This window comes from Etheostoma cragini, chromosome 18 (genome assembly GCF_013103735.1).
Source record: "Etheostoma cragini isolate CJK2018 chromosome 18, CSU_Ecrag_1.0, whole genome shotgun sequence".
In the NCBI taxonomy this organism is placed as follows: Eukaryota; Metazoa; Chordata; class Actinopteri; order Perciformes; family Percidae; genus Etheostoma; species Etheostoma cragini.
Window position 1 is genome coordinate 4,649,366 of NC_048424.1, and position 24,858 is coordinate 4,674,223.

Below are 24,858 nucleotides of genomic sequence, written 5' to 3' on the forward strand. Positions count from 1 at the left end.
GGTAAATATGACATTGGGGAACATGCTCTAGAGTGAGTTGGCATTTCTTAAAAGATTGCTATAAATCAATATGAAAAAGACTGAGAAAGTGAAAGCAGAAGAGAATTTTTATTAAATACCATATAATGCAATGAGTCTTGGCATAACCCCTAAAAGGAACCTGAAACAGTTTCATATTAATGCATCAAACTAAAGGTCTTTCCCAGTGTCCTTGGTTCTCAACTGTTACATTATTGCACTAGCTCACAAGAAAATCAAAAGATATAAGTAGATACAATTGTTGTGTTTGGGTTTTCTGAAATGCCCGTAACAAGGATCTGCTTGTGCACTCAAAGCTGGAAACCAAACGAATCCACTCTGGGATATGATTACTCTTTAGCAAAGGGATGCTAAGTTTGTACGAGATACTGCAGGAGGGATTGGGGCCTACAATGAGCGTAGGCGGGACTTTCCACCCTTGTTTGTCCTCACACACCAATAGGCAAGAGGCACCTTGTTTCATTAATGAGCACCTAAGGCCAAGTCCTATTTGAAGGGACTCAACACAGTGAATCATTGCAGAGTTGTGCCAATATGAAAGGAAACAGCTGAGGACATTTATCGGACATGGTACACGCTCTACTGGGTTCTTCATTGTAATACAGTATGCACTAGCTGTCGTCGGTCACTACAGCCCTGCTACAGGTATGTTCAAGATTTGTGACCAAGCCATTTCTTTTTTCTACGTTAAGACAGTGTTGTAGCCTACTGGCTCCTTCCATAAAGCACAGTTCTTCCTCCTCTTTGAGCTCTTTGTCTGAGTGTTTGCATTTGAGTTTGTGTGTGTGTGTGTGTGTGTGTGTGTGTTTGCGTGTGTGTGTGTGGGTGGTAATGTAAGGGTGCGGATGGGCGTGTTCTTAACCTGACTAATCCCGCGGTGGCGGCTAACTCAAATGTTTTGGAAAAAACTATGACACTTCACTTTTTGGCATTGTGGATTTCTCTTGAGTTGATGATTTACTAATCCGTGTCTCCTGGTCCTTTCCGAGGTTGACTTTGTGCGGTGGTTGGAGACTACATGGCGTCAGGTGGAGCAGAGGAAGACGATGGAGGCATTCCATTGGACATTGACAACGTGCACATGCTCCTCCAAGGTCAGTCTATTCCTGTGCTTTTACACATGTTGTGATGTCATGTGCCCTAGTGGGGAATCTCAATGGTGGCTTTGAAATGTGTTGAAAAGAAAGTTTGTCATAATGTAATGCTGTAAAATAGGGGGCTTTTAAATACAGCTGCAGTTTCATCCATCATCAGTAACGTACTTACACGTTTTCTAAAAGTAAGGTTTGTACTATGACTCAAGGAATCCTGCTGTTTGTACTGGGCATGTCAGGTAAACAGGGTGGAGTTGAGTGATTAAGTTGCTCAAGAGATGCCTGCTTTGGCATGCTCTTACACAAAGAGCACACTCACTTGTTATGATTCATAGCCCAACCTGATATTGGCAAGTGTGAGTTATATATCTGAAAGTGAATTTATTGTTTTTCTGATTGCCTCAGACAAAACATTAAGTTTCTCTAACTGCAGACTGAGTCTAAAGTAGACTCAACAGCTTGTTTGTAGCCATAGCCATGTTCACTCTGCAGGAACAGAGACAATTCTATTGATAATAGGTAAAGTACTTTGAATCGTTAATTCACACCAATTTTTTCTTGTGATGGAAATACCAAAGTATCCATATATTCCCTGGTGATCATCTACTCCACTTAGCCTTTCAATATAACCTTAAGCTTTCTGTTCTATAATACTGTAACAAGGAAATCGTTTTTAGTGTCACATATAGTAAAAGCTTCATATTTTGGTAGTTTATATCCTTGACGTTCTGTTTCCAGGATTGCTCCGGTGCTGCAGGAAATTCCGCTGGATCCATGTCTTTTTGCCGATGTCTATTTCCTTCTGCTTTCTTTGTGTGGGCATTTTAAACTCCGGTGGATTTCTGACGACTATGGTTAACTGCTCCTCAGATCTCCGCAGGGTAAATCCAGACAGCTAGCTAGACTCTCTGTCCAATCAGAGTTTTTTCTTGCACAACAAAACAACTTTTGAATGTGCACATGTTCCACCAAAACAAGTTCCCTCCGAGGCTACTGTATCTTGCAGTGGCTCGGTGTGGAGCTTAGCACCGCCTGTGATGATGGTTAATTGTTTTAAAGAAATGCCAATAAACCAGAGAATGTTTTTCTCCCATCCCGGAATGCTATGTGGACTAGCCAGGATCTTCTCCGCAGCTCCGCATGTAGGGGATGGTCTGGCAAATTGAGACTAATGTTTTGGCAACAGAAGCTTAGGATCTGGTCTAGAACTTCTCAAGAACCATGTCAGACCAAAATCCCCTAACTTTGTGTGTGCATATGTCTTCCTGGGATTTCATCCTCGCTGTGAGTGTGTCTCTATGTATATTTGCTGTGTGTGTCAGCCTCAGTATCTATGTCTGTCACTGTCTTGGAAGCCATCCCGTCTTGTAGCCAGATCCAGGCCGGTAGCCGGTTACTTCAGCTGAAAGAGGAAGCCTGCCACTCGGGGTCATCTAGTGTTTGAGAAGGCAGTTATACGTTGGTTAAAGTAGATTTGTCACTTATTATAAATGGATTTATTGACTATTCGTTCTAAGCATGGAGGGTCGAAAAGTCCTTCAGTCCTCTGATTCTGGTGAGTAGCTTACAATCAAACTGTTGCTCAGATCAGGGTTCCCATTGGTCGAGTTCCTATTGAGTAATATACTGTGATGAACTTGTGTGTCTTTTTGCATTTGTTTCCATTAGTTGGAGTTTTCCGTGCAGCTGGAGTTGAAACAATATGGTTTACAGAATTAGAAAAAAAACAAGCCTTTTAGATTATATGCTTTAATTATGAATGAGTGGCGCTTTTGTATCATTTCGTCAGATGAACTTATTTGCTGTTTGCAAAACATGATGGCATGCATTTCGCTTTGCCCAGTGTGGGCCAAAATAAGACGTGACACATAAACTGCCATGTTAAGGGGCCTGAAACAAACAATTTAATTTACTAACTGATTTCTGTGTACACCTTGTTGCTACTGCCGGAAAACACAAGCTTCCAAAACCCTTAAAGAAATCATAATTTTCAGAATGCTACAGCAGTCAAATATCATCTGAGAAAGAGGATTATAGGAGCCAGTACTCAACATAACTGTATCAAGGCCAGAGATCAGAAACCAGCTCTTTTAAATACATCTTGTTCTCAATGTGACAATTAGTTTTTTCTGTTTCCTCAACAGTGGAACATGAACAGATTCAGAAAAGAACATTCACCAACTGGATAAATGCTCAACTTGCTAAGGTATGTTAAGAAATTATGTTTATGTATGATGATAGATGCTTATAAGATACATTAATATGAACTTTTGTTGCATTTGAAAAGGTATCGGATGGTTATAATCTCTTTTTCCCTTGTCAAAGCAATATTTCTACTGTAAGTAATGTCAATGAGTAGATTTTTATTAAATTAAGATATGGTGCGTTTTCAAAGACAGTCCCACACAAAGGTTTTCATTCAGCTGTCAAATGGGATACATCTTTTGCTTATAGCAGTTGGAGTATATTAGTGAGTTTATCAGACAGAGACTGGAGTGGTGATGCAGAAAGTGAACAATGAGACAAAGTTACACAAGGCTGGACGTGTATATGCTTTGTATTTGTTGCACGGTCTTATTTTTCTTAATAGTTGAAATGTGTTACCTGTTGGCCTTTTATTTTCACTTAAGTTTCAGGAAAGGTTTGAGATATTTTGTCTTCCATTTTTTCCAACACCTCCCTTTCGTTTGGAAGATTTCGCAAGCTAAACATCTTCACAGGTTTGCATGTATTATGCTCATAGTTTAACTGCTTGCCAATATGCTTAATATGCTATATGAATATATTTTGGAGAACTCTACATGACATCATGCTGTGGTAGGGCTGTAGATGGTATAAAGCAAGCTGTAGACATGCTGACTCATTGTTGAGACAGTGAGATGCGTTGAAGAAGCTCTTATAAAAGTAATTGTGTGCACATCCCACCTTCTGCCAGGTGCAGGACAAATGAGAAATACTAAAGTGAAAAAAAAGTTATGTCTGCAACACTGCTTTAAGCTCCCATAATTGAATACAAAGGCAATGTCTCGACCCTACTGGGTCTTCTTCAGACAAATAGGGTTGTATTAAATAGCGTTGTATTAAATTAAGGGTGCTTAAAGCAGTGTTGCGGACATTTACATTTTTTTCTCTGCAGTGAAGCAGCTCCCCATGGCTCTGGTTATAAAGAGACCTTGAGCTGCTTGGGACACTCGGCTGGAGTATAAATAGTGGTTGAGTGAAGCAGAACAGCACGTAATTTGAATCCAGCCAACTCTTCATAACCTCATGTCCATATGACTGAGCTCTAAAATCACTGGATCCTAAACTGCCATCTGTTACACCAACCACTGACAACCCCCAACAGGAGAGACTTCCTTTATGTCTGGAGGACAAGGTCTGCTAAAGCTTTGACCCAGAAACATTTGAATGAATCCATTACAGCAAGGGTCTGCAACGGGTTTTTAAGCCATGGACCCCTTAACTGAAAGAAAGATATAGATATAGATACAGATATATAAAACTGGGCCTAAAATATAAGTGGAGCGGCCTAAAACCTTTATACAAACACACTTTTTGAATAGAAGATTAAGCTATTATTAAGCTAAGGTTATATTAAGCTAATAACCTAAAAATTGTTGGCATGATTTATGCCAGTAACCCTATCATCAGTGAGGATTCACATTTGCTAATAATATGTTAGATTCATGTTAAGAGTACAAAAATTAAGACTAATTTGGAGGCCCCCTGCATTGACACTGAGGACCCCCGAGGGGTCCCGGACCCCCCGTTGAAGATCCCTGCACCAGTTTCATGGCTGCAAGTTTTGGATGAAGGACAATTTGTGGGCTCTGACCTTTTCTAAAGGAGCTATATTGTAGCATTTCAAAAATCATGTCACTGCAAAATAAATGTTGATACATAGTACTGTGTTTACCACATTGTAGATCACATTTCCCATAAACCACTTGCTTCCTGTTGAACTAAAGGAAACCTTTTCTTTCCATCAGCCTTTCACTTTTTTTACCACAACATCAGAAAACCCTGAACAACTTCCTGTTTTGTATAAAATGATGCAACACATTTCTCACCCAAGTATGACCCAGGGTTATTTATACACAGCTATGCCATCTATTTGATATTGTACAAGGCCCCAAATGAATGTGGTGTAATGATACATTGGTTTTGATGCTGTTGTTGAACACAGCGCAATTGACAATATGTGCATGGTGGGTGCTTAATGGCTAGAATTCTGTAGCATAGCTCAGATGCTTTTGTAAGCTACTTCCTACTGTAAAAGAGCAGTTTTCACATGAACTTTCCAAATCCTTTGTCTGTATTATTAAATCTTAATTTTGTGCGTTGTTACAGAGATGCCCTCCCTCATTTGTGTCGGACCTCTTCTCTGACCTCAGAGATGGGTCACAGCTGCTTGACCTGTTGGAGGCGATGAGTGGCCAAACTATGGTGAGTTACTACAATGTTCTTTTGATATATTAGTGTTAAAAAGATTCCAAATTCATCCCAGAGTTATATATTTGATTAGTAGACAAGTATTGGCGAGTTAAAAAAAAAAGAGCCAAAATGAACATTGTTATTACAATGAATTTGATGTTGGGATTTGTCTCCACAGAAAAGACAAAGGGGCCGAGGGGTTTTCCAGCAGAGGGCCAACATTGAGACAGCACTGAACTTTCTCAGGAAAAAATCTGTAAGTTTCCACTAAAAAAACATCTGAATCTGGAGTGTGTTTTTATTAACATTTGTTGTGGATCGGTTGCTGTAGATCAAAATGGTGAACATAAACATCCCAGATATCATAGACGGACGGCCCTCCATCATCCTCGGACTCATATGGACCATCATCCTCCACTGCCACGTGAGTGTCATTGGTAAACTCAGGCCAAAACATTATTAATCTGCTACTGCTACTGTGAAAAATAGTAGATAGAGAAACAGAAGAAAAATAAGAAACAGAAGCAGCAGCATCTTGTGAAATATTATTTTTTACTTAAAATAAAATACTTTGGCACCGCACTGGTTTCAGATACGTAGGAACCATTTTAAAAATACTGCTAATTTGATTGCTAATTTCACTGTCTGTGTTTTAGATTGAGGAGCTGGCCAGCACTCTCTCCTACAGTTCTTGTCATTCCTCGCTCGACTCTCTGACCAGCCTGGACTCCTGGTCTGGCAGCCCAGTTCCAGCTAGTCCAGTCCCTGCAGGTCGGACGTCGCCTCTCCACAAACGCTTCCGGATATCAGCCAAGAAGGCCCTGCTCATGTGGGTCAGGGACCAATGCCAAAAGTAAGTTATCCACTATATATGTGAATGCTTTATTCAAAGGCATGTCAAAGGTTTGCAATTTATTAAAAAACAAAACAAAAGAGACATTGTTTGGGGTGCCGTGGTAGCTCACCTTGTGGAGCGTGCGCCGCGTGTACTGAGTCTTTTCCGCAATAGCCTAGGGTTCAAATCCAGCCTGCGACCCTTTGCTGCAGGTTTCCTCCTCTCTCTCCGCCCTTTTATATCTACAACTGTCCTGTTAACTAAAGGCTGAAATGCCCAAAAAATAATCTTGAAAAAAAACAACATTGTCCAACACTGGCAACCTGAAAATTGTAATAAAAGGCATCATACTGCTTCCTTACAGGCGGAATGCCAGCCATTTAGGAGGGTTTGCATGTTTTCCCTGTGTTTGCATGACTTAATCTTCTTCTGTCATCCCACAGTTCGAACACATGCAAAACCTTCTTATAAACTAAATCGCTTATTGGCGTGAGTGTTACAGTCAAAATAATGACTGAAGTTAACTTTTTCTACACAACGGACTGGCTCAGACCCTCTTTGGTTGTTCGTACATTCTGCTGGTCTTAATAAAAGTGTCACTTTTTTTCTTCTTTTTTTCATCTTTCTCGCTCTAGGGTTGGTTGCTCCATCAGTGTAAAGAACTTTAAGTCAAGCTGGAGGAGTGGAGAGGCCTTCTTGGCCATCCTGTGCTCTCTCAGACCCCAGCTGGCGGATCTCTTACTGGTCCGGTGCAGAAGCAACCAGGAGAACCTGGAGGAGGCGTTTCACCTGGCCGAGAGGGAGCTCCACATCCCCCGCCTGCTGGATCCCCAGGGTGAGGCTAACAACTAAGTAGCGTTGTTGAGTAGTTCTAAATAGTCTCTTTCCAAATAAGAAGTAGCATAACAAAATCAGTTAAATCAGAAAAAAAAGTATTAACAAGGATTTAAAAAAAAATAAAATCCTTTGGCTAAGGTAGTCATGTAATCACTGTCATAATCACTGAATATAACTTTTTTTAGCCATTTTAGTACAGACAAAGTCATGTTATCTGGTTTTGAATTACTGCGCTTAGGAAGCTCTGAGAAAAAGTAGTTGTTCAATTTTTATTATTTTCTAATATATTACATTAGACACACCGAAAATTGAAAATGACAATTGAGTTGCTGCCACACTGAAACACAATAAAGCCTTTCTGTGTATTTACCTGCTCATCAGATGTGGATGTTAGAGAACCTGATGAGAAGTCCATTATGACTTATGTGGCCCAGTTTCTTCAGTACTCCAACGACATGCCGGCACCTGACGACCATCTGCAGGTACACAATCAAACCACTATTTGTAATCACAGTGTCACATTGACTTCCACACCTTTTCTCTTAAACTTGAGTAACTGCAGAGTGCCAGGTAGGCTTATATATTTTTTTGGCACCTGTAGCACATTGCTCATCACCACAAGCCTGTAAACATAGAGGCTTCAATGAAGAGAAGGTCGAGCATTGCAGCCATTGGGAGCGCTTTAAACCTATTTATACAGTCTATGTTTAAATCTCACAGAAGAAAAAATGTACGTTAGTTAAAAATTAAAAATTAGATTACAATTTTCTAATGCTAAATTGTGCAGGCCTAGTAATAGTGCCACTGTTCCATGTTGCCTCCCTTCCCTGTTTAGAGCTCAACTCAACAATCTCCTGCATTAAACGTAATCTTTTCTCTGTTCTCCTCTGGTGGCGGTGGTGTAGCTGTTTCCTCTGGTGCAGCCCTTTTCTCTCTCACCTGTGAACTTGCCCGCTCACTACACTCCAAAAATTGCTGTCTCACCGTTACATCAGGTAGCTGATGCATCAGACAAAGATATCCTTCTTCAGTTCATATTTGTCTTGCTCGAGCTTGCTCTGTTTTGTTTGAAATTTACTTGGAACGTCAACAAAAGTGACCAGGCAGCAACTCATAGTTCACCTTTGAAACAGAAGTGTCAATCCTAACATTTAAACATTTTAAAAAACATAGGTTTCTCCCCGTGAGCGAGCGCTAGAGATGACTTGCTGGCTGCAGCACGCCTACGAGGAACTGTCAGAGGCACGGACGGCTACAGAGATATTAAGCTTTGCAAAAAAGTACCATGTAAGCACAAAGCACAAGAGCTCAAAGGGGGGAAAACATTCATTGGTGTGTATTTTTTGTACTGTACAGTGACTACAAGTGCTTTCTTTGTTTGGTTCATCAGGTGTTTCAGAACCTCGCTGGCTCCTTCACTGAGCAAAGGAGACCGGTAATGACCCTCCTTGTTTCCTTAAGACGCCGCCCTGAGCTGAGCCAAGAGCAGTGCGCTCTCAGGACAGCGTGGGATTGTCTGGAAAAGGAGGTGAGGAATAACGCAATGAATGTGTTCTCCCAAGTTTGCTTTCAATCTGGAAAATGGCTTCTGCTGATTCACTTCCTTTGTCTCTCTCCAGAGGACTGAGACATGCGTACAGAGCATTCATTAAACTACATTACAATGACAAGGTTTTGTATGTGTGTGCGTGTTAATCCCCAGCTGCAGAGATGGAAAGCAGACCTGGACTCGAGCCTTCCTCCTCCTCTGGACTCAGTTGTCGCGTGGCTGCAGCGTGCGGAGGCAGCGCTAACACAAGAGGGAGGAGGAGGGAAAGATCACGCACATGCTGCTAAAGAAGCAAGAGCTCAACAAGACACACAAAAGGTGTTTTTTTATTTTTTCTAGTGGCAAAACAAATGTGATCTTTCCTGTTCTCAAACATCTAAAATGTTTTCAAGTGCTTTAAAACCCTGAAACAACTCTGGGACACGAATGGAGCAAACGTATACATAAACAGACAACATGACAATATTTTGAGGTGTTTCATGAATCTTCTAATAATCTTGTTTGTGATTTTGGCAGACTTTATTTAAGGAGATGAGCCACCATGTCAATATCCTTGATACCTTCCACAACATGGATGACTCCGGGAACGTAATAGTGCCCCTTGAAAAGTTTGATGAGATAAAAAGACGGTACGTGATATAATCATAACTTGTAGAATCACTGAATTTGATCAAAATCAACATTCCCACATGGATGTTGAAAGATATCTTTTAGTCCCTTGTATTAAAATTGTTTGCAGTTTGGTTCCAATAAAATGATGAAATAATGCATTAACTCCTTCTTTCTTTTGAAAACAGCTTAACCAATATCCGAGTCACAGCCAAATATCAAGGGATCAAGCTGGAACACCAGGAATCCCGTCACACTGTACTGGATCTCCTCGGCCGAATCAATGCTAAGGTTCAGACCTGGAAAGCTCCCTACGGTTCCCAGGAGGCAGTGCTTCTGCTTCTGCAGGACTGGCATGTACGTATCTGAAAGATGTGTTATGGAAATTCTCTGCCCTCTCAGTGATGTCAAACACCAAAATTCAAAGACGATTAAACTGATACACTGCAAAGGTTTTATGTTTTTAATTACAGAAAATTTACAGAAAAGTTACAGAGCAAAAGTTTTCTCATCACTTAGGGATACATAGTGAAAATATATATACATGTCACAAAACAAGAAGTTTATGCTTTTTGGAAAGCAGCCAAATTAATATTTTTTACAAACCACTGAAAAGGTTTGTCAACAATTTCCAGTAGCCAATGACATGTTTTTAAATGTATTTAGCTTTTTTTCCCTTAATGGTCACTCAGACATATTGTCTCCTTCTGCACTGACAGGCTGTCATATATTTTACTCAGTGGACATACAGTTTTACATAAATAGTGTCAAGCCCCCTGCAGCTGTGAAAGTAAGCAAAAAAACCTGCATAAGTCAAAAAAAACTTTACATATCATACATCATAGCTCATAGAACAGTGAGAACGTTTTTGAACAGATGCATACACAGAAATGTTTAAATAATTAAAAAAACTCAAAGGAACTTCATTTTCTTTAACAGATTCAAAAGAAAAAAACATGTTTTTTTTTTTATGTAGCGAGTCGACTGACAACTTAAAAACAACAACCAGTAAACATAATCACTTCTGTTGGATTGTTGTCTAGGAAACAGTGGAGCGCCAAGGCCTGCTATTAATTCTGATGGATGCTCTTCACACCCTGAAGGAGAAAGCGGCTGCTTACACCAGCAAGGCAGCGCTAGGTATGAGCTACCTGAGTGTCAGTTATAAGAGGTCCGGAAGCATAAAATCCAAGCTTAATCATTGTCGTGAACTACTCTGTGTAAATAATAGATTCTTATTTTTAAGAGGCAAAACTTTACCTCCAAACACTCTTCTCTCCCCAGGGGAAGATTTCCATCTTGTTACATGTCAGGTGAAGGAAGCAGAAAGCGAAGCTGAACTGCTCACACAGGCTGTGGCGGCTGTGAGAGGGACGATGGAGAGAGTGTTTTCTGCGTGGGAGTCTTACAGCCAGTGCCTAACTTCTTTACAGACATGGCTGGAACAGAAGATGCATTTGCACGCCATGTCTTCTGCTGTGGAGACTGAGGTAATCCTCTTATCTGGAATTCTGTCAATGAATGAATCTCACTAGAGTATGAAGTCCAGTGTTTGATAGCTGCAATGTCTAATTTTTTGTAATTTTTTTTATTGTCTTTTGGTTGGTTACGGCAGGAGATGAATGAGTGGACGTCATGTCAGGCTAAGTTAAACGAGGCGGGGAACTTGCTCATTGAAGGGACAGAATCTTCAACCAGCTCTGCTCTGGCCGAGCAACTCAGGAAGGTCAACAGGCAGTGGGCCGAATGCATGAAGAAGACAATGTTTGTAAGAATGCAAGTTCTCACCGTTGTTTCCACAGCTGCATGGATTTAACATGACTGTGCAGATACGATTATATGAACACAAAAGATTTCACATTTTCTTAATTAACAGAATTAATCTCTAAATAAGCTCAAGCCCGATTATTTGATTTTGAATGTGACATCAAAGGTAACTTTAGACAGAGGGATAACAGGACACACTGACATCAATAAATAATAAATCAAAGTTTGCTAGTCACGAAGCATGTCTTTCTAAGGAAGTGTCATCGGAGCCTGCTGTTGGTCCTCTGCATCTTCAAATGGTGCATTCGCTGACCCAAGAGGCCAGCTGGTTACTACAGCAGCCACTGGAGGTGGCCTCAGTCCCACTGAAGGCTTACAGGCAGAAACTACAGGTTGGCTGAGTTACCAAAGAATAAATGGATGAGCAGATAATAATCAGCTGGAAAATAAAGGTACGGTTTTGAATTTTTTTTACATGCCTAACGTAGTCTTTAACTTCTTTTCATCAGCTACTGAGTAAAAAGATTGCAGAGGCGGACCTTTCCTCTCTCGGTCCCTCGCCGGACTTTCAAAGAAGGCACACAGAGAACCTGCAGCAAACTCTCCCAAAGGTATTCTGCTGCAAAAGCTCTCTGACATACCGTGATGCTTTTCAACAGTCCTCTTTCTTTCTTCTAATTTTTGACACAACCCCATTTTGAAGCTTCATTAAAGCTTCAGTGAACACACATCCATTTTGGAGACAAGACTAGAAAGAGGAAACACTGCGGTTGTAGGGTTTGTTAAAATTACTTTACACCAGTTGAGATGTTGATGTTTGAGAAGATTTGTTAGTGACATGTTATCCTGTGGACATAGAGCTGCTCTCCTGGGTTGTAGTGTGACCGGCTAAGGATAGGGTTCAGTGCTAACTGTTTGTATCTGTGTGACAGAGGCTTGCTGAAGCAGAGCGGACCTGCGGAGAGCTGCAGCGGGCTGTGTCCAAGCTGGAGGGCTGTCTGGCCGAGCTGGACCACTGGAGCACAGACGCTCTGGACTGTTACCAGCACCTGAAGGAAATAAATCACAGAGGGCGCTCTGCATTGGAGGCTGCAGCCAAAGTCAGCAAACCAAAACTTTGTGCAATTGCAAATACATTTTCGAGTCCTATTGGTCTCTTCCATGGCTATTAATTGATCTTATATTGATATAGGTATAGTGTTAGTTTTGATTAGTGAAACTAATGTAGCTACTAAATTAGCTTCAACAAACAGTGTCAATTTGGTGAAACAGTCCCCTGATTTGAAATAATAATAATTATGATTCTCATGGTTTTTCACTCTCTTTTGTCCTTGTTTTCTATTTTTACACTGTTTCCCAGTGATTATTTTTATAATGTGTGTGTACTACATAGCAGTAGTGCAAAACTTTTCTTCCATGAGTTTTCAGTTGGCTATGTTACCAGTTATGCACATTAAAAACATTTTCATGTGCAAGGGGAAATAATAAAAAGGTGGCCTCCCCAATTCCACCGAAGAGTGCCTTTGGTGTGTCTTTAGGGCAAATACTGTATAAAGCATCACTGTGTCTGTAAACTTAGATTTAGGTCCTTAGAATTAAACAATACAGTACAGATAACACAACGTAGAATATATATTCCTCTCTAGGTTCTGATCACTCGAGGGTTGCAGCTGGAGAATCGGGTTGTAACTGAGAGACAGGATCTGCCGGACCTTTTGGCAAGAGTACAGAAAACCTCTCCTGTGCAGAACCTCAGTATCTCTGCCGTGCAGGACAGGACCTCAGACGCAGTCTCCCATTGCCAGGTGAGTAAGATCAGTGTATGGAACCCCTTTTTAGTTCTTCAACAGTTCTTATAAAACTATGCAATTTGTATTTGTTTCATTTCTTTTTTTAGGAGATTCTTGGAATGTTTAGTTCCCTTGGCTTTCTGCGACATGTTGAAATAGCCCATCAGACAAAGAGACAGTCAGAGGCAGGCTTGTTTGTTGTGGCCAAAACCAAACATGTAGACCAGATTGGGAATGTTATGCTGCAAAGCCAGGACCCAAACCAGCCATCACCTCAGATTCCATCTCAGATGCCTCAACGAAGGACAAGAGATCTCCTGGGTTGGCCTAAAACCCAGCACGCCAACACACAGGATGAACCAGCCATTGTTATACCACATGTTAAAATCCAAATGCTGCCTCAGCCGCTGAGGCGACCTGTACCTTATGTTTACTCTCCTCTTGCTCACACTGTAAAAAAAGCTGAGTGTGAGCCCATGATCCAGTCTCAGTCATTTTCCATATCACACACTCAAGCTTTAAGTCTGAGCCAAAATTACCAATTTCCACCTGCTTTGACCCAAACTCCTGTTGGACCAAAGTGTCAAGAAAGTCCAGTTCTGTCTAAACATGTAAGAAGTCCAGTCCCAGAGGAAAAGGAAAACTCACCCCCCTCACGCGCTCAAACATCGAAATCCAAAATCAAAGGGCAGCCAAACACTGTACAGAGTGTTAAAACATCTCCCCAGCCACCGGTTATGGTCCGCAGTGAAGTTCATTCAAAAGCCCATTCCATGGCGAGGAGCAGACTGGAGAAGGCCAGGTTTCATCTTCAAGGACGCATCCAGCAAGCCATCAAATTATTTGGTGGCAAAGCGATTTCAGAGTCCCAAGCCAAGAGGAAACAGGTACAGTTGTTAAATGTTACATGATAAAGGACATCACTAACCCTTTTATTACTGTCTCTGAATTCATTTATTCTTTACCCATCTTGTTAAAAGTCTTTAAAAAATATATCAACAAAAGTGAATGCATGATTCACAGTGATTTACTTTCATTTTTTTAATTTTAACTTTAATAAAACATCAGAAAGGAAAGAGTCCGAAGTAAGACTGGATCGTAGATAGCGTTTTACTTTTACTTAACTCATTTATTCATCTTTTGCCAAAAATCTACTTTTGCGCCTGCTAGTGACATTTGAAAGTGAGTGTAAAACCAGCTTTCTACCCACGTGATGCTTATCGAATGCTTAAACCAGATCAAATACGTTTCCTGCTACAACATCCAGGCCTTTGGAAGCTCAAAATGAAATCTCAGAATCAGGACACAATCTTTAAAGGTCTGTGGTGTTCGGCTTTGCCCAGCTGCCCGTTTTGTTTTCGCATGTTTGTCCAGCTTCATGTCTTTCTGTGCAGAGGGCTTTAAAGATTCTGCAGCCTGCCGTCCTCAATGAGTTCCTGGGTGCTGTGGAGTGTTTGGGGACCTTTTGCACTGGGCCCCAACTCCAGGACTTGATGTTCCTCTCAGACTCTGTCAGAAAGCAGTGGGAGGTACGACAGGGACTGTACACTGAAGACTGTTACACGCACTAGAAAGGAGAGTGGCATTGATCCTCTCATCTAACTCTCAGCAAGAAAGCGAAGTAGCGATACTTAGCAAAATGTCAAACTATTTCTGTAAAATAAAGAAATAATCAACAATATCCTTTCCAGTTAGGTTTCATTGAACTGTTTATAATATCTTACTTTTTGTGCTATGCCAACTTTAACACTCTAGTACATATTCATAACCAAAGAGCCCAATTAGTTCAGTATTTTACTGGTTCCCTCAACGGCTATGACACACCGTCATTAACCTGGCACCACTTACATTTTGTATGTGTCACATTCAGGATGTACGCAGTGAAATGGCGGCCTTTGTTCCTATCTTGTGGTCTATGATCAGAGAGGGGAAGTCATTTTCTGTTGTGCAATGTGAAACACAAACTAACGCTCTGCACGAAGCCACTGACCAGACTGACCATGACTCTTTGCTGCCGCAACAGGTATTGTCATCACTATTTAACATGGCATTAACATTTGATTGTGCTCTGCGGCAAACTGTAGGACTTGGGCAAAAACCCCAAAAGATACTTGAGTCACTTTCACATTACTCCCAGGTTCTCATGGACGGAACTGCATCTGTTGACATCGAATCACTCCGAGAGCTGTGTGATACACTCGCAGCAGGGAAATCCTCCAGTCAAGCAACAGACCAACTGAGGGAGTCAGATGAAGAACAGGAATCCACAGTGCTCACATCTGACTTGTAAGATAATGCTCAGTAAATACATCATGATGTGTAATATATTAGACTTGACCACATTTACAAGATCTGGCTCTCTTACATGTATTTCAACACATGTATGTGTTTCCTCTGATAAGCAAGCACATTTGACTGTGGCTGAGTCTATGGCTTTGAGAAAAATACCATGTAAAGCACCGAAATTTGTCAATGTACCACAACTCCAGCAATTCAAAAGATTAACTTTAAACACCCTAAAAAAACACGACATGACGGATATTTGTGTTGATGATGCAGCGGTTTTAAAATCATTGTACAAACCTTTCTTCACTCGAGGGTAAAGTCTCCCTCTCGTATTTGGGCATACAGTATGTCACGTGGTATCGAAAGTTAAGTGCTTGATTTTTACCAAATAGGGCCTTGAATGAGCTCTCATAAAGTCCTCTCTTAATGTTGTAAGTACAGTATTTGGTATATACATATCAGCTCATTTCAAATGTAATAATATCATCCCAATTCAAGTTGTAAGATATTTTTTCAGAAAGTTTTTTAAATTGTGTGTTGGCTATGCTTAAGCTAGTTATTGGTAAAGTAACTAAAGTCTGACATTCTTCCTAATTAGGAAGAACAGCAGAATTTAGTTACTGAAAATTTCATTTAAATTGGCTATCGTAGAACAGAACGTTTTTGGCATTAAAGTTTTTCCCTTAAATTGCCATTTAGTTTACAGTGTGTATAAACTCTTAACTGAATTTAAGCTTAACTGCATCTTTTATTTGAAGCATATAGTTTATTTAGTAACACTTTACTTGAAGGTATCTGTATAAGAGTAATATGACACTGTCATGAACACATGTCATGACACATGAACCGTAACCCTAACTTGTAATGACAAAACCGAATGACCCTTCCTAAAAAAAGCGTTATGTCATAAACGTTTATGCCTCATGTCACTCTTATGGAGATAGCTTCAAGTAAAGTGTAACCGTTTATATATTAACAATTGTCGCTCTCTAATTCTTCAAGTCTGTTAATCTTAAAGAGATTCCTGTAGGACTGAGTGGTTCTAACTGACGGGCCCCGACCTCCCCCTGGTAAACCTTTTTTAACTCAGCAGGGGACGGCAGCCCCGGGGAACCACCCCGCTGAGAAGGACTGGCGCGTCGGCCGACAATCTCCCACAGAAACAAAGCGTGGACAGCCCACAACAAGACCTCTCACCTGTGTGTGGTGCTGTGTCAGTACAGCCTTGTGGTGATGTCCTCCAAATGCGAGGTCGGGAGGTCCCAACGCAGAGTCTGGATGACCCCACACAACGTGTAGGCTGTGGGCCGGGGGTAAAACTAAAGTCCTCACTTCGAGTCAAAGAGCAGCTGCAGAAAGCTCGACTGCTGCACATCACAGAGAGCAACCAGCAATCCCAAACTCAAATACAGGTAGGATGATAGCCCATAGATACTTTTAAATAGATCTACTTATTGTTTTTCTTGATTTTCTCAGCTCCACCATGTATTTTATTACTTTGGTAGCTCCTAGAAACATCTATTTGCATTTAAAGTACTTTTTAACAGTAGTGTGTGGGTAGAGGGGGTTTCAGTCCACTTTTCTTTAGATATATTACACACTCACTGTGATTTAAAAGATGTTTAGATTCCATGTTTCAGTTTAAATGGCCACTTCATTCATGTCAACACTGCATTCAGGTGACTTAGACTTAGACAGACTTCATTGTCAATCAACTGCACATTCACATAGTTGAGCGAGATTTTGTTGCAAGGCTGGAAAAAAGAAAAAGAAACAGAAGACAAGTAAAAAGAGAAACAGTATAAATGTAAGTATGTGCAATATAAAGTGTGTGCAATATAATAATTAAAAAATGTATTATTAATATTATTATTATCATTATTATAACACCATTATGACTAGTGGTTGTGGTTTCCTGTGTGAATAGGATTGTCCACCAGTGTCTGAACTCCACAGTAGATCATAGTTTAAGCAAATCAGGAAGTTGTGATTTCTCTTCTGAATTTGATTTCTACCTGCGAACCAGAACCTTACTTCTTTCAGTTATCTTAACAGTTTACTTGTGCAGCTTTGAAGTTAACATAAGACAGGTTTTTGCGGCAACCAATCCAGCGAAATGGTGACACTATGTAAAATTCCATTATCTGGCTTGGAGTATAGAGCTAATTATATTAGACTGTGTATGTTGCATATGTTAATTAACCTAAATCAATCTGATTTACTTTACACATTGCATTTAAAGGGGCTTTTCCTTAAGTCTTTCTGGTCCAAGAAAAACTCAGCGTTGTCATTGGGTGTGTCTGACCTGTATAAGACACACTACCAGCTGAACTAATCCTCAGTAATTGGATAGGCTTGCTGCTCCTTCTTTTCCTCTTTTCTTCACTGGACTGTTACTATGCAACTATCTCATCTCACAGGCGGTTGTCAGGGGCGAAACTGTGGAGACCAAGCAGGAGGCAGAGTGGACCGTCCTCCCAGAGGCACCCGCCCCACCACAGGAAGAGCAGTCCCCTGAACAGGAAGTACTGGAAAGGTATGGGTTATTATCCCAGTTCTTATTATTTTGTTGATTGAAGAACTGTCGGCATGTGAGCAAGAGTTCAAACTGACAGATTTGTGCAGAAGTACATAATCCAAAATTGAAATATATTATTTCTTTGTCTTTAAGGAAGTCATTCGGATCAGCAGTCTCATTTGAGAGCGGCAGTTTTAGACATATTCTTAAAAGATATTTACTATATAGTTGTTAGTGTACTGCATGTTATTGCCTGTCTCACTGGTTTTATCTCATTTTAACCTCATACCCTAAAGACAGTCTCCCGTGTACCTTGTTTTGAGTAGAGTAAAATATTAGTATAGTATAGTGAAATAAAAGACACTAGTGAGATGATCTTGATGCCACAAATGTTGCACCAGTCTCTGTTCCCTTGTAGCCTTTCAGTGTCAGAGAATGTGATATTGAAACAATGTGTAAATCTTTCACTGTAGGTACAAGAAGTCCTGCTTGATGTTTCAGTCTCAACTCAAGAAGAACCAGCAACGTTTGGAAGAGTTTCTCCCAGACCCTGTCACCATTTCCACCCTGCAGAACCAAAAGAAGCAACTACAGGCAAGTTGAAGCATCACTTCACCACTTAACAGCTCATTTAGCAAATGTTGAAAACCATTAGAAAGTTACCCTTTTAAATCATTCTCTTAACACTGTTAACACAGGCTTGTGTTTCTCTGCATCTCGGTGCATTCCTACAACCAAAAACCTAACTGTTGTTAAGCAGTCATTTTTTCAAAAGGTCTCACTTCACAATATCAAATTGCCTCTGTGATTGCTTTGTGATCATTTCTCTTTTCAACAGACTTCGAAACAGCAGACGGAGGCACTGTGGTTTGAGTTTGAGCTCCAGTATGCCCAGCTATCCCAGTTCTCCCATCTGATCACCACGGAAGATAAGTGGGAAGCGGAAAGAGACTGGGAGCAGCTGACTCAGGAGTGGAGAGGACAGCAAATTGGCCTAAAGAGCAGGTACAGTTTGTTTGTTTTATTTGTATGGATCCCCATCAGCTTCAGCATAAGCTAGAAGCTATTCTTCCTGGGGTCCTGCAGTCTATTTTGTGACAATACAATTTAAAGCGTAACATTACACACAATACACAAACAATATACATTACACATTACAACGCTTCACAAAACACAACTCATAGATTTACCAAATTACAGCTGACACAATTAAAGAAAAACAAAGCAAAACAGACTTTACATAACTCCAAATGAATCTATATTTAAAGAATACACAGCACACACAGTGCACCTTTTAAAAGTATCGACTAATCTGCGAAGACATAAGCACATTTGTAACATGATTTTTAAGTAAATTTAACCGTAGAAGACACACATTTTTTAAAAACACATAATAATGGGTTTATTGGTTTTATAAATTAAACCCGACAGCTATATTGTATAATTGTATTGAGTGTGTTGAGTTTTATTTTGGGAAAACATCACTGCAGAATTCAGTTTCACAAGGACTATAACTATGCTATAAAATTAAATTAGGTTCAAACTTCCTTCATAAACATTTCATCTTAAGGTCTATTTGGTAGCCGCTTTTGATCAAATAACATTATCTTTTCTCCCTGTTTTCATGGAAACATAGCTGTTCAAATTTTCCATTTTGTTTGCACACTTCTCGTCCATTTTGACCCAGGTTTAGTGTTAACATTTATTATTGACCTTGGAAACAAGAATTTCAAGTATCTCACTTCTTAGACTTAGACTTAGCTTTATTTATCCCTTTGGGATGACTCCCGCAGGGAAATTAAAGTTACCAGCATCCGATACAGCATGAGAAGGAGAAAAGAAGAAAACAATACAAAAAACACAAAACACAATGATAATTATAATGCAGAAGACAACACACAGTACATGTGGTCACATGAAGGGATTTTTTGAGGTGACTGGGGCAGGGAGGGGAAAGAACAAAAAGAAGGGAAAAAAGGTAAATATAGTAGGTGTTCTGGAACTTTTAAATATATTATATTATATTGTTCAGCTGATGGAGTAACCAGTAACCATATTTTGGTACTGTACATAATAAAAATGTATTATAATTATTTTTTTTTGTAAGGATGACATCTCTAGAGAAAGCTGCTGTCCTAATGGAGTCTGCAGATGATCATATGGCACTGATCACAGAAAAACTGGAGCGGATCGTCAGAGAGTCTGTGGACATCTCTTCCTTTACGTTGGCTGATCCTAGACTGGTATCTGATTTAAAGGTACTGTACATCTATTGTAACAACTAACACTTCAATTTAGAGAGTAAAATATGCAAACATTATTATTCATCCCTCTTGTGTTATGCAGGAGGTGGATGACAGACTGCTGTCTGAAATGAGAAAGCTATCAGAAAGCGGAGCTGATGAGGAAAGACAAGGGCCCCATGCCATGTCCCCTTCATCCCTCTGCCAGGCTCCCCGGAACAGTGTCCATGATCTTGAGCAGCTCAGACAGCGGCTGGAGAAGGTTCAGTCAGGGGCCCATGCTCTGGATCACTTCCTGGCCACAGTGAGGGAAGTCAAGGCCGAGATCACAACCCTGCTGGCCAACCAGGCCGAAAATGAGGCCGACTGGGAGCAGGAGAGAAAGTCTTGGCAGGCAGCAATGGACCTAAAGTTACAGACTGCTGCAGAGCGATCGCATAGTGTTGACAGCACTTTAAAGGTAGTGGGGATGACTCTGACCGTGGATGGTGCAACAGTGACATGCCAGGATGTGGTGACATCATTGTCCCAGCAAGCTGTGGATGTCGAGAAAGAGCTGATGAGAGCCAGGAAGAAGAGCAGAAAACATGAGTTATTTCAAGTGGGAAGGGAGCAAATCCAAGAGTTGACTCCTATGGAGATACGTCAGATAAAGACCGGGGAGGATTCAACACCGGAGAAGGGAGCACAGGACCACGAGCATCCCACTCCAAGTAGGACGGAAGAGGAGGCAGGGTTGAAGGCGAAAAGGAGTAGGCTGGAAGTAGGTAATGATACAAAGACTCAAAGGGCGGAGGAGCATATGGCTCAAACATGGAAGTCTGTAGGGGATGCAGTAAAAGCCAAAGACCAGAGAAAAGGAAGAAGCAGCCAGGTTAAGAAAGAGGGAGAAGAGAAGGAGAGTTTGATCCAGAGGAGAGATGTCTTGTTATGCGCTCTGACGGAGATAAGGGAAGCAGCTGAGCAGCTGAGATTACATGAGCCCACCCTGCCTGCTCTGCAACACAGGTACAACACTGATCTGGGGCCATTACTAAATACTTCTTAGGGTTTGTCAGAGATCAGTCCATCATAATAACAATATGAAATGAGTTCCCACTTAAATTTGTCCCCTACACAGCTTTAAAGTAAAAAAAAAATATTTCTATTTATTACATTTCATACATACAATTAACACATTTCTATATCTGCTTATTGCAACACCTCCTTGATGCTTAAAGATGCCATGTTTTTTTTCATAGCTGCGCAAAAACTTTTAAAATCGTAATACTCTAATCATATTATACATTATTTTATTGTGCAATAATTTCCTGAGGGCTATATTAAAACAATAAGGACTGTTAACAAATGGTGTAGAATGTCACTACCCTTCATTCACACCTCTCTTCTGTTTCCATCTGACAATGGGGGAATGTACACTAACGATTGTTTCATGTATTGCAGGACACGTTCATTGACAGAGCTGGAAAGTCGCCTTGCTAGCCGCCTTGCTGAGCTGCAGCACATACAAGATGCATCTTCCCAGTCAGGAATACCTGATGTGAGTCAGACCAGAGAGGTGGAGAGTGTCTGGGAGGAGGCCACAAAAGCTGTAACTGAACGGTAAAGGGAGCGGTTTCAGTCATTTGTGATGTACTGCTATGTCAAATTATATAGTGCGTTGCTGAGTTTTGTGGATGTGTGTGTTGTGTTATGGATCACATACATTTGATCTCAAATGTCAGGCTGGAGCGGTGCTACGCCCTAACAGAGCTGCTAAAGAGGTTTCAGAGCATCCGTGGGGAGCTCAGTGGGACACTGCAGAGGGCAGAAAGCACCATCAGTGAACAAGCCTCCTACATGGGGAAAGACAACCTGCAGAGACTGCACACTAAGGTACACTGCACTCTGTTTAATTCAGTTTCATTAAGGAAGACTTGTGTTTTGTAAGTTTGAGTTGTTGGTCAACCAAATCATTTGTGTGTCCCTGGTAAATTATTCATTATGATAGTTACAGTTTGGTTGAGTGTGTTTCATATGTTGTGTGTGTGTGTTTGTGTTTGTGTGTGTGTGTGCGTGCGCTCGAATGCGCGTGTGCGTGTTGTTTCTCAGGTCCAAGACATAAAAGGCGAGCTGACTGGTCTCGGAGACGGAATAGAGGAGGTCCGTACTGTGTGCAGGCAGCTTCACACTCATCTACGCCAGATGCCAGAATGCACCATCATTCCATTTGAGGATGAAGCGGATGCTATTATGGACCGCTGGCTGGATGTGAGTTCAGTCACTTTCAACTCGCCATTTTTTACAAAACTTAAAAATGTGCTTTTATTGTTTCCATGACTGTGTTATTTCATATTTCAATCTATCAAAAGAGCTGGTTGTGTTTGTTTTCACAATGTGCCACTACAATAATTGTGTTTTCCTGTCACAGAATGTTTCAGTTTTTGAGGAATCATTTTGCCTTTTTAATGTTAATCTTTTTTCATTATGTTTGCAAGTATTTTTGAAAATGGTATGTACATGTACAAAGTCATGTACAAAATATGGGGTTGTCTTGTGTATTTTTGTATTAAGAGTGTATTTCTTCAGCATTTTACTTGCTGTTTATTCATCAAAAGTACCTCTCCTCAAATTCAGATATCAGAAAGAACAGATTCCCACTTTGAAAACCTACGCATTGGCCTGACTTTGTGGGATGGGGTCCTCCAGCTGGGAGCAGAGGTGGAGAGCTGGGCGGCCAATAAACTGGCAGTATTTGCTCAGTCTCCATCCTTTCAGACGGAGGACAATATCATGGCCTTGGAGGTAACAGACCTGTCTGGGCTAAAATGGGAGGTTAAGTGTTCACTACATTTCTACAGTTATGTTAAAAATGATTGTCCCCCTCTAACTGTCTCCAGAATGAGATTGCAAACCAGGAGGAGAATATGGAGCGTTTCCACCGAAGAGTCACTGAGATTCAGGCGCATCTTCAAAGCAAAGAGCCCCCTCTGGAGCTGCAGGTACAAAATGTAGCTTTTGTTTTAGTGTGTTTAGGGTCCGGCTGTTTCAGGCTGAAACGACAGTGTTACAGCAGATCTCATTATTGACTTTGTCTTCGAGGTTGTGGAGACCCAGATGAGGAAGAAGATAGAGCAGCTAAAGGAGCTTTTTTCTGAAGCTGAGGACATTAACAAGCAGATGGTGGCTGCTAAGGGACAAATTACAACCAGGATGGCTGAATGCTTTAACTCCCTCCAAAAGATTCAGGACTCCCTTCTCACTCTCAGTGGTTTAGATGTTGCAACGGTCCTTGTGAAACTCAAGGTAAATAAAATTTGAATATAGTTCTTATGTATTACAAAGTGTACTACATACCTGTACAGTGTACTGAGAAAAGTGTGATTTTACACTTTAAATAAGCATACTTACACTACTATCAAAATAATTTGAGAGAAGCTATAATCACGTCAACATTCTACAAATAGTGGATTTAAAGTTTGACAGCACAGCTCTGGTATTAGTAGACAGTGATAATTGATGCTGTAAAATGTAATCAGTAACTTGTTTTCCTCTACAGGATCTACTTTTTGAGCTCCAGACGCAGGGTGGGCAGGCAGAGAGTCTGCTGGAGGATCTGCATGTTATGGCCTCCATAGCGAGTACAGCCAGCCTACGGGATCTGTCTATGGACGGGGTTCTGCTGCAGGATAAAGTCAGAAACACCCACCAGCTCTTCTCGGAGGTGGAAGAACAGACTGGGAGGAATATACATGCTCTAGACAGGTAAGTTCAAGTTCATGTTTTAATTCAACTGTTATGGAATGTGTACAGAAATGTTGATTATTGTCTTTTCACAAGCACATCACACAACACACATTGTTGGAAGATGTCATGTTCTTTTTAATTAAGGAAAATGTCATTCAGTGCAACAGTGTGGCTCATTCATACAGGCAGTACTTGGTTTATAAGATAATTTCATTGTTGATTTTGGTCTTTTTTTATGGGTTAGCTCGAGAAATATATAGGATCACCAGATTTATCCTTGCAAATCTATACTGTAATATATATAAGTTTTGAGTACAAAAATTCGAGATTCATGCAATTCAAACTAACTAACTAGAAATAAAATAACACAAAGGGACAAGTTCAACTTGTTTTCTAAAGTCTGATTTGTATTCTGCACCCGACCTATTTTCTCACTGTGTCACTTCTACTTTGTATTGTGCATACTGTACATATGTGTCTGTGTAATGTGCATGCCTGCATTGATACTGTGTGTGTTGTAGGCTGCAAAGGGAAGGTGAGCATTTGAAACAATGGTTGCAAGGTGTTGAGGAAAAAGCATCAAAAGAGGAGGATCTTAGTCTCCTGCAAGAGGAAGCACTTCAACAAAGGTAAACCTTCTGATTTCAGATGTATGCCCTGTGGGGAAATAAGCAAATCTTGTGCAGGTCTGGAGGTCCATGCTTTATGTTTATGTATGTTGTCAGGTACTGTGCACTCTTATAGTCTGCATATTTAGTTTGTAGTGCCTACAGTTGAATTTTTCACTCAGTGATAGTAACATCTTTCAAAAGATAGAACATTTTAATTATAATGTATATACAAATGTGTTCAATTAGACCCAAAAGGGTTTCATAAGTAACAACTAAAATCTGTAGAATTAAAGTTAAAAAAAAGATCTGCAGTAGGAAGACCTGACCTAGCACGCTTGAACAGCCTGCAGGAGTTCAGTGTTGTGTTTTAGATGAGTCAGATATGACAGAGGTTGTACAGCCTGTTATTTGCTAAAACTGACTCATCCTTAACTACATGACTGTTTGTTGTCACACAAAAGGCTGGAAAGTTGTAGATCGAGGTATATCATTTAGGGATAGACCAATTATTGGCCCTGGC

At 40.6% G+C, this 24,858-nt stretch overlaps 1 protein-coding gene across 1 annotated transcript in view; it reads left to right on the forward strand.

The window, feature by feature from the left end:
- The first annotated feature begins 502 nt into the window (after positions 1-502).
- Positions 503-24,858, forward strand: part of LOC117961542 (nesprin-2-like) — a 90,675-nt gene continuing 66,319 nt past the window's right edge. Inside the window, exons 1-38 of the mRNA XM_034900301.1 lie at positions 503-684; positions 1,029-1,133; positions 3,278-3,339; positions 5,484-5,579; positions 5,746-5,823; positions 5,899-5,991; positions 6,224-6,420; positions 7,038-7,237; positions 7,621-7,721; positions 8,145-8,234; positions 8,413-8,526; positions 8,630-8,767; positions 8,942-9,106; positions 9,305-9,417; positions 9,586-9,754; positions 10,441-10,537; positions 10,682-10,887; positions 11,013-11,165; positions 11,419-11,556; positions 11,674-11,775; positions 12,097-12,264; positions 12,811-12,969; positions 13,062-13,841; positions 14,349-14,483; positions 14,825-14,977; positions 15,092-15,240; positions 16,331-16,652; positions 17,661-17,776; positions 19,866-20,016; positions 20,105-21,009; positions 21,445-21,603; positions 21,726-21,876; positions 22,093-22,251; positions 22,618-22,785; positions 22,881-22,982; positions 23,083-23,286; positions 23,540-23,745; positions 24,249-24,356. Of these exons, the coding sequence (XP_034756192.1) occupies positions 1,058-1,133; positions 3,278-3,339; positions 5,484-5,579; positions 5,746-5,823; positions 5,899-5,991; positions 6,224-6,420; positions 7,038-7,237; positions 7,621-7,721; positions 8,145-8,234; positions 8,413-8,526; positions 8,630-8,767; positions 8,942-9,106; positions 9,305-9,417; positions 9,586-9,754; positions 10,441-10,537; positions 10,682-10,887; positions 11,013-11,165; positions 11,419-11,556; positions 11,674-11,775; positions 12,097-12,264; positions 12,811-12,969; positions 13,062-13,841; positions 14,349-14,483; positions 14,825-14,977; positions 15,092-15,240; positions 16,331-16,652; positions 17,661-17,776; positions 19,866-20,016; positions 20,105-21,009; positions 21,445-21,603; positions 21,726-21,876; positions 22,093-22,251; positions 22,618-22,785; positions 22,881-22,982; positions 23,083-23,286; positions 23,540-23,745; positions 24,249-24,356 (6,683 nt within the window). The 5' untranslated portion in view covers positions 503-684; positions 1,029-1,057. The remainder of the gene's footprint in view (positions 685-1,028; positions 1,134-3,277; positions 3,340-5,483; positions 5,580-5,745; positions 5,824-5,898; positions 5,992-6,223; positions 6,421-7,037; positions 7,238-7,620; positions 7,722-8,144; positions 8,235-8,412; positions 8,527-8,629; positions 8,768-8,941; positions 9,107-9,304; positions 9,418-9,585; positions 9,755-10,440; positions 10,538-10,681; positions 10,888-11,012; positions 11,166-11,418; positions 11,557-11,673; positions 11,776-12,096; positions 12,265-12,810; positions 12,970-13,061; positions 13,842-14,348; positions 14,484-14,824; positions 14,978-15,091; positions 15,241-16,330; positions 16,653-17,660; positions 17,777-19,865; positions 20,017-20,104; positions 21,010-21,444; positions 21,604-21,725; positions 21,877-22,092; positions 22,252-22,617; positions 22,786-22,880; positions 22,983-23,082; positions 23,287-23,539; positions 23,746-24,248; positions 24,357-24,858) is intronic.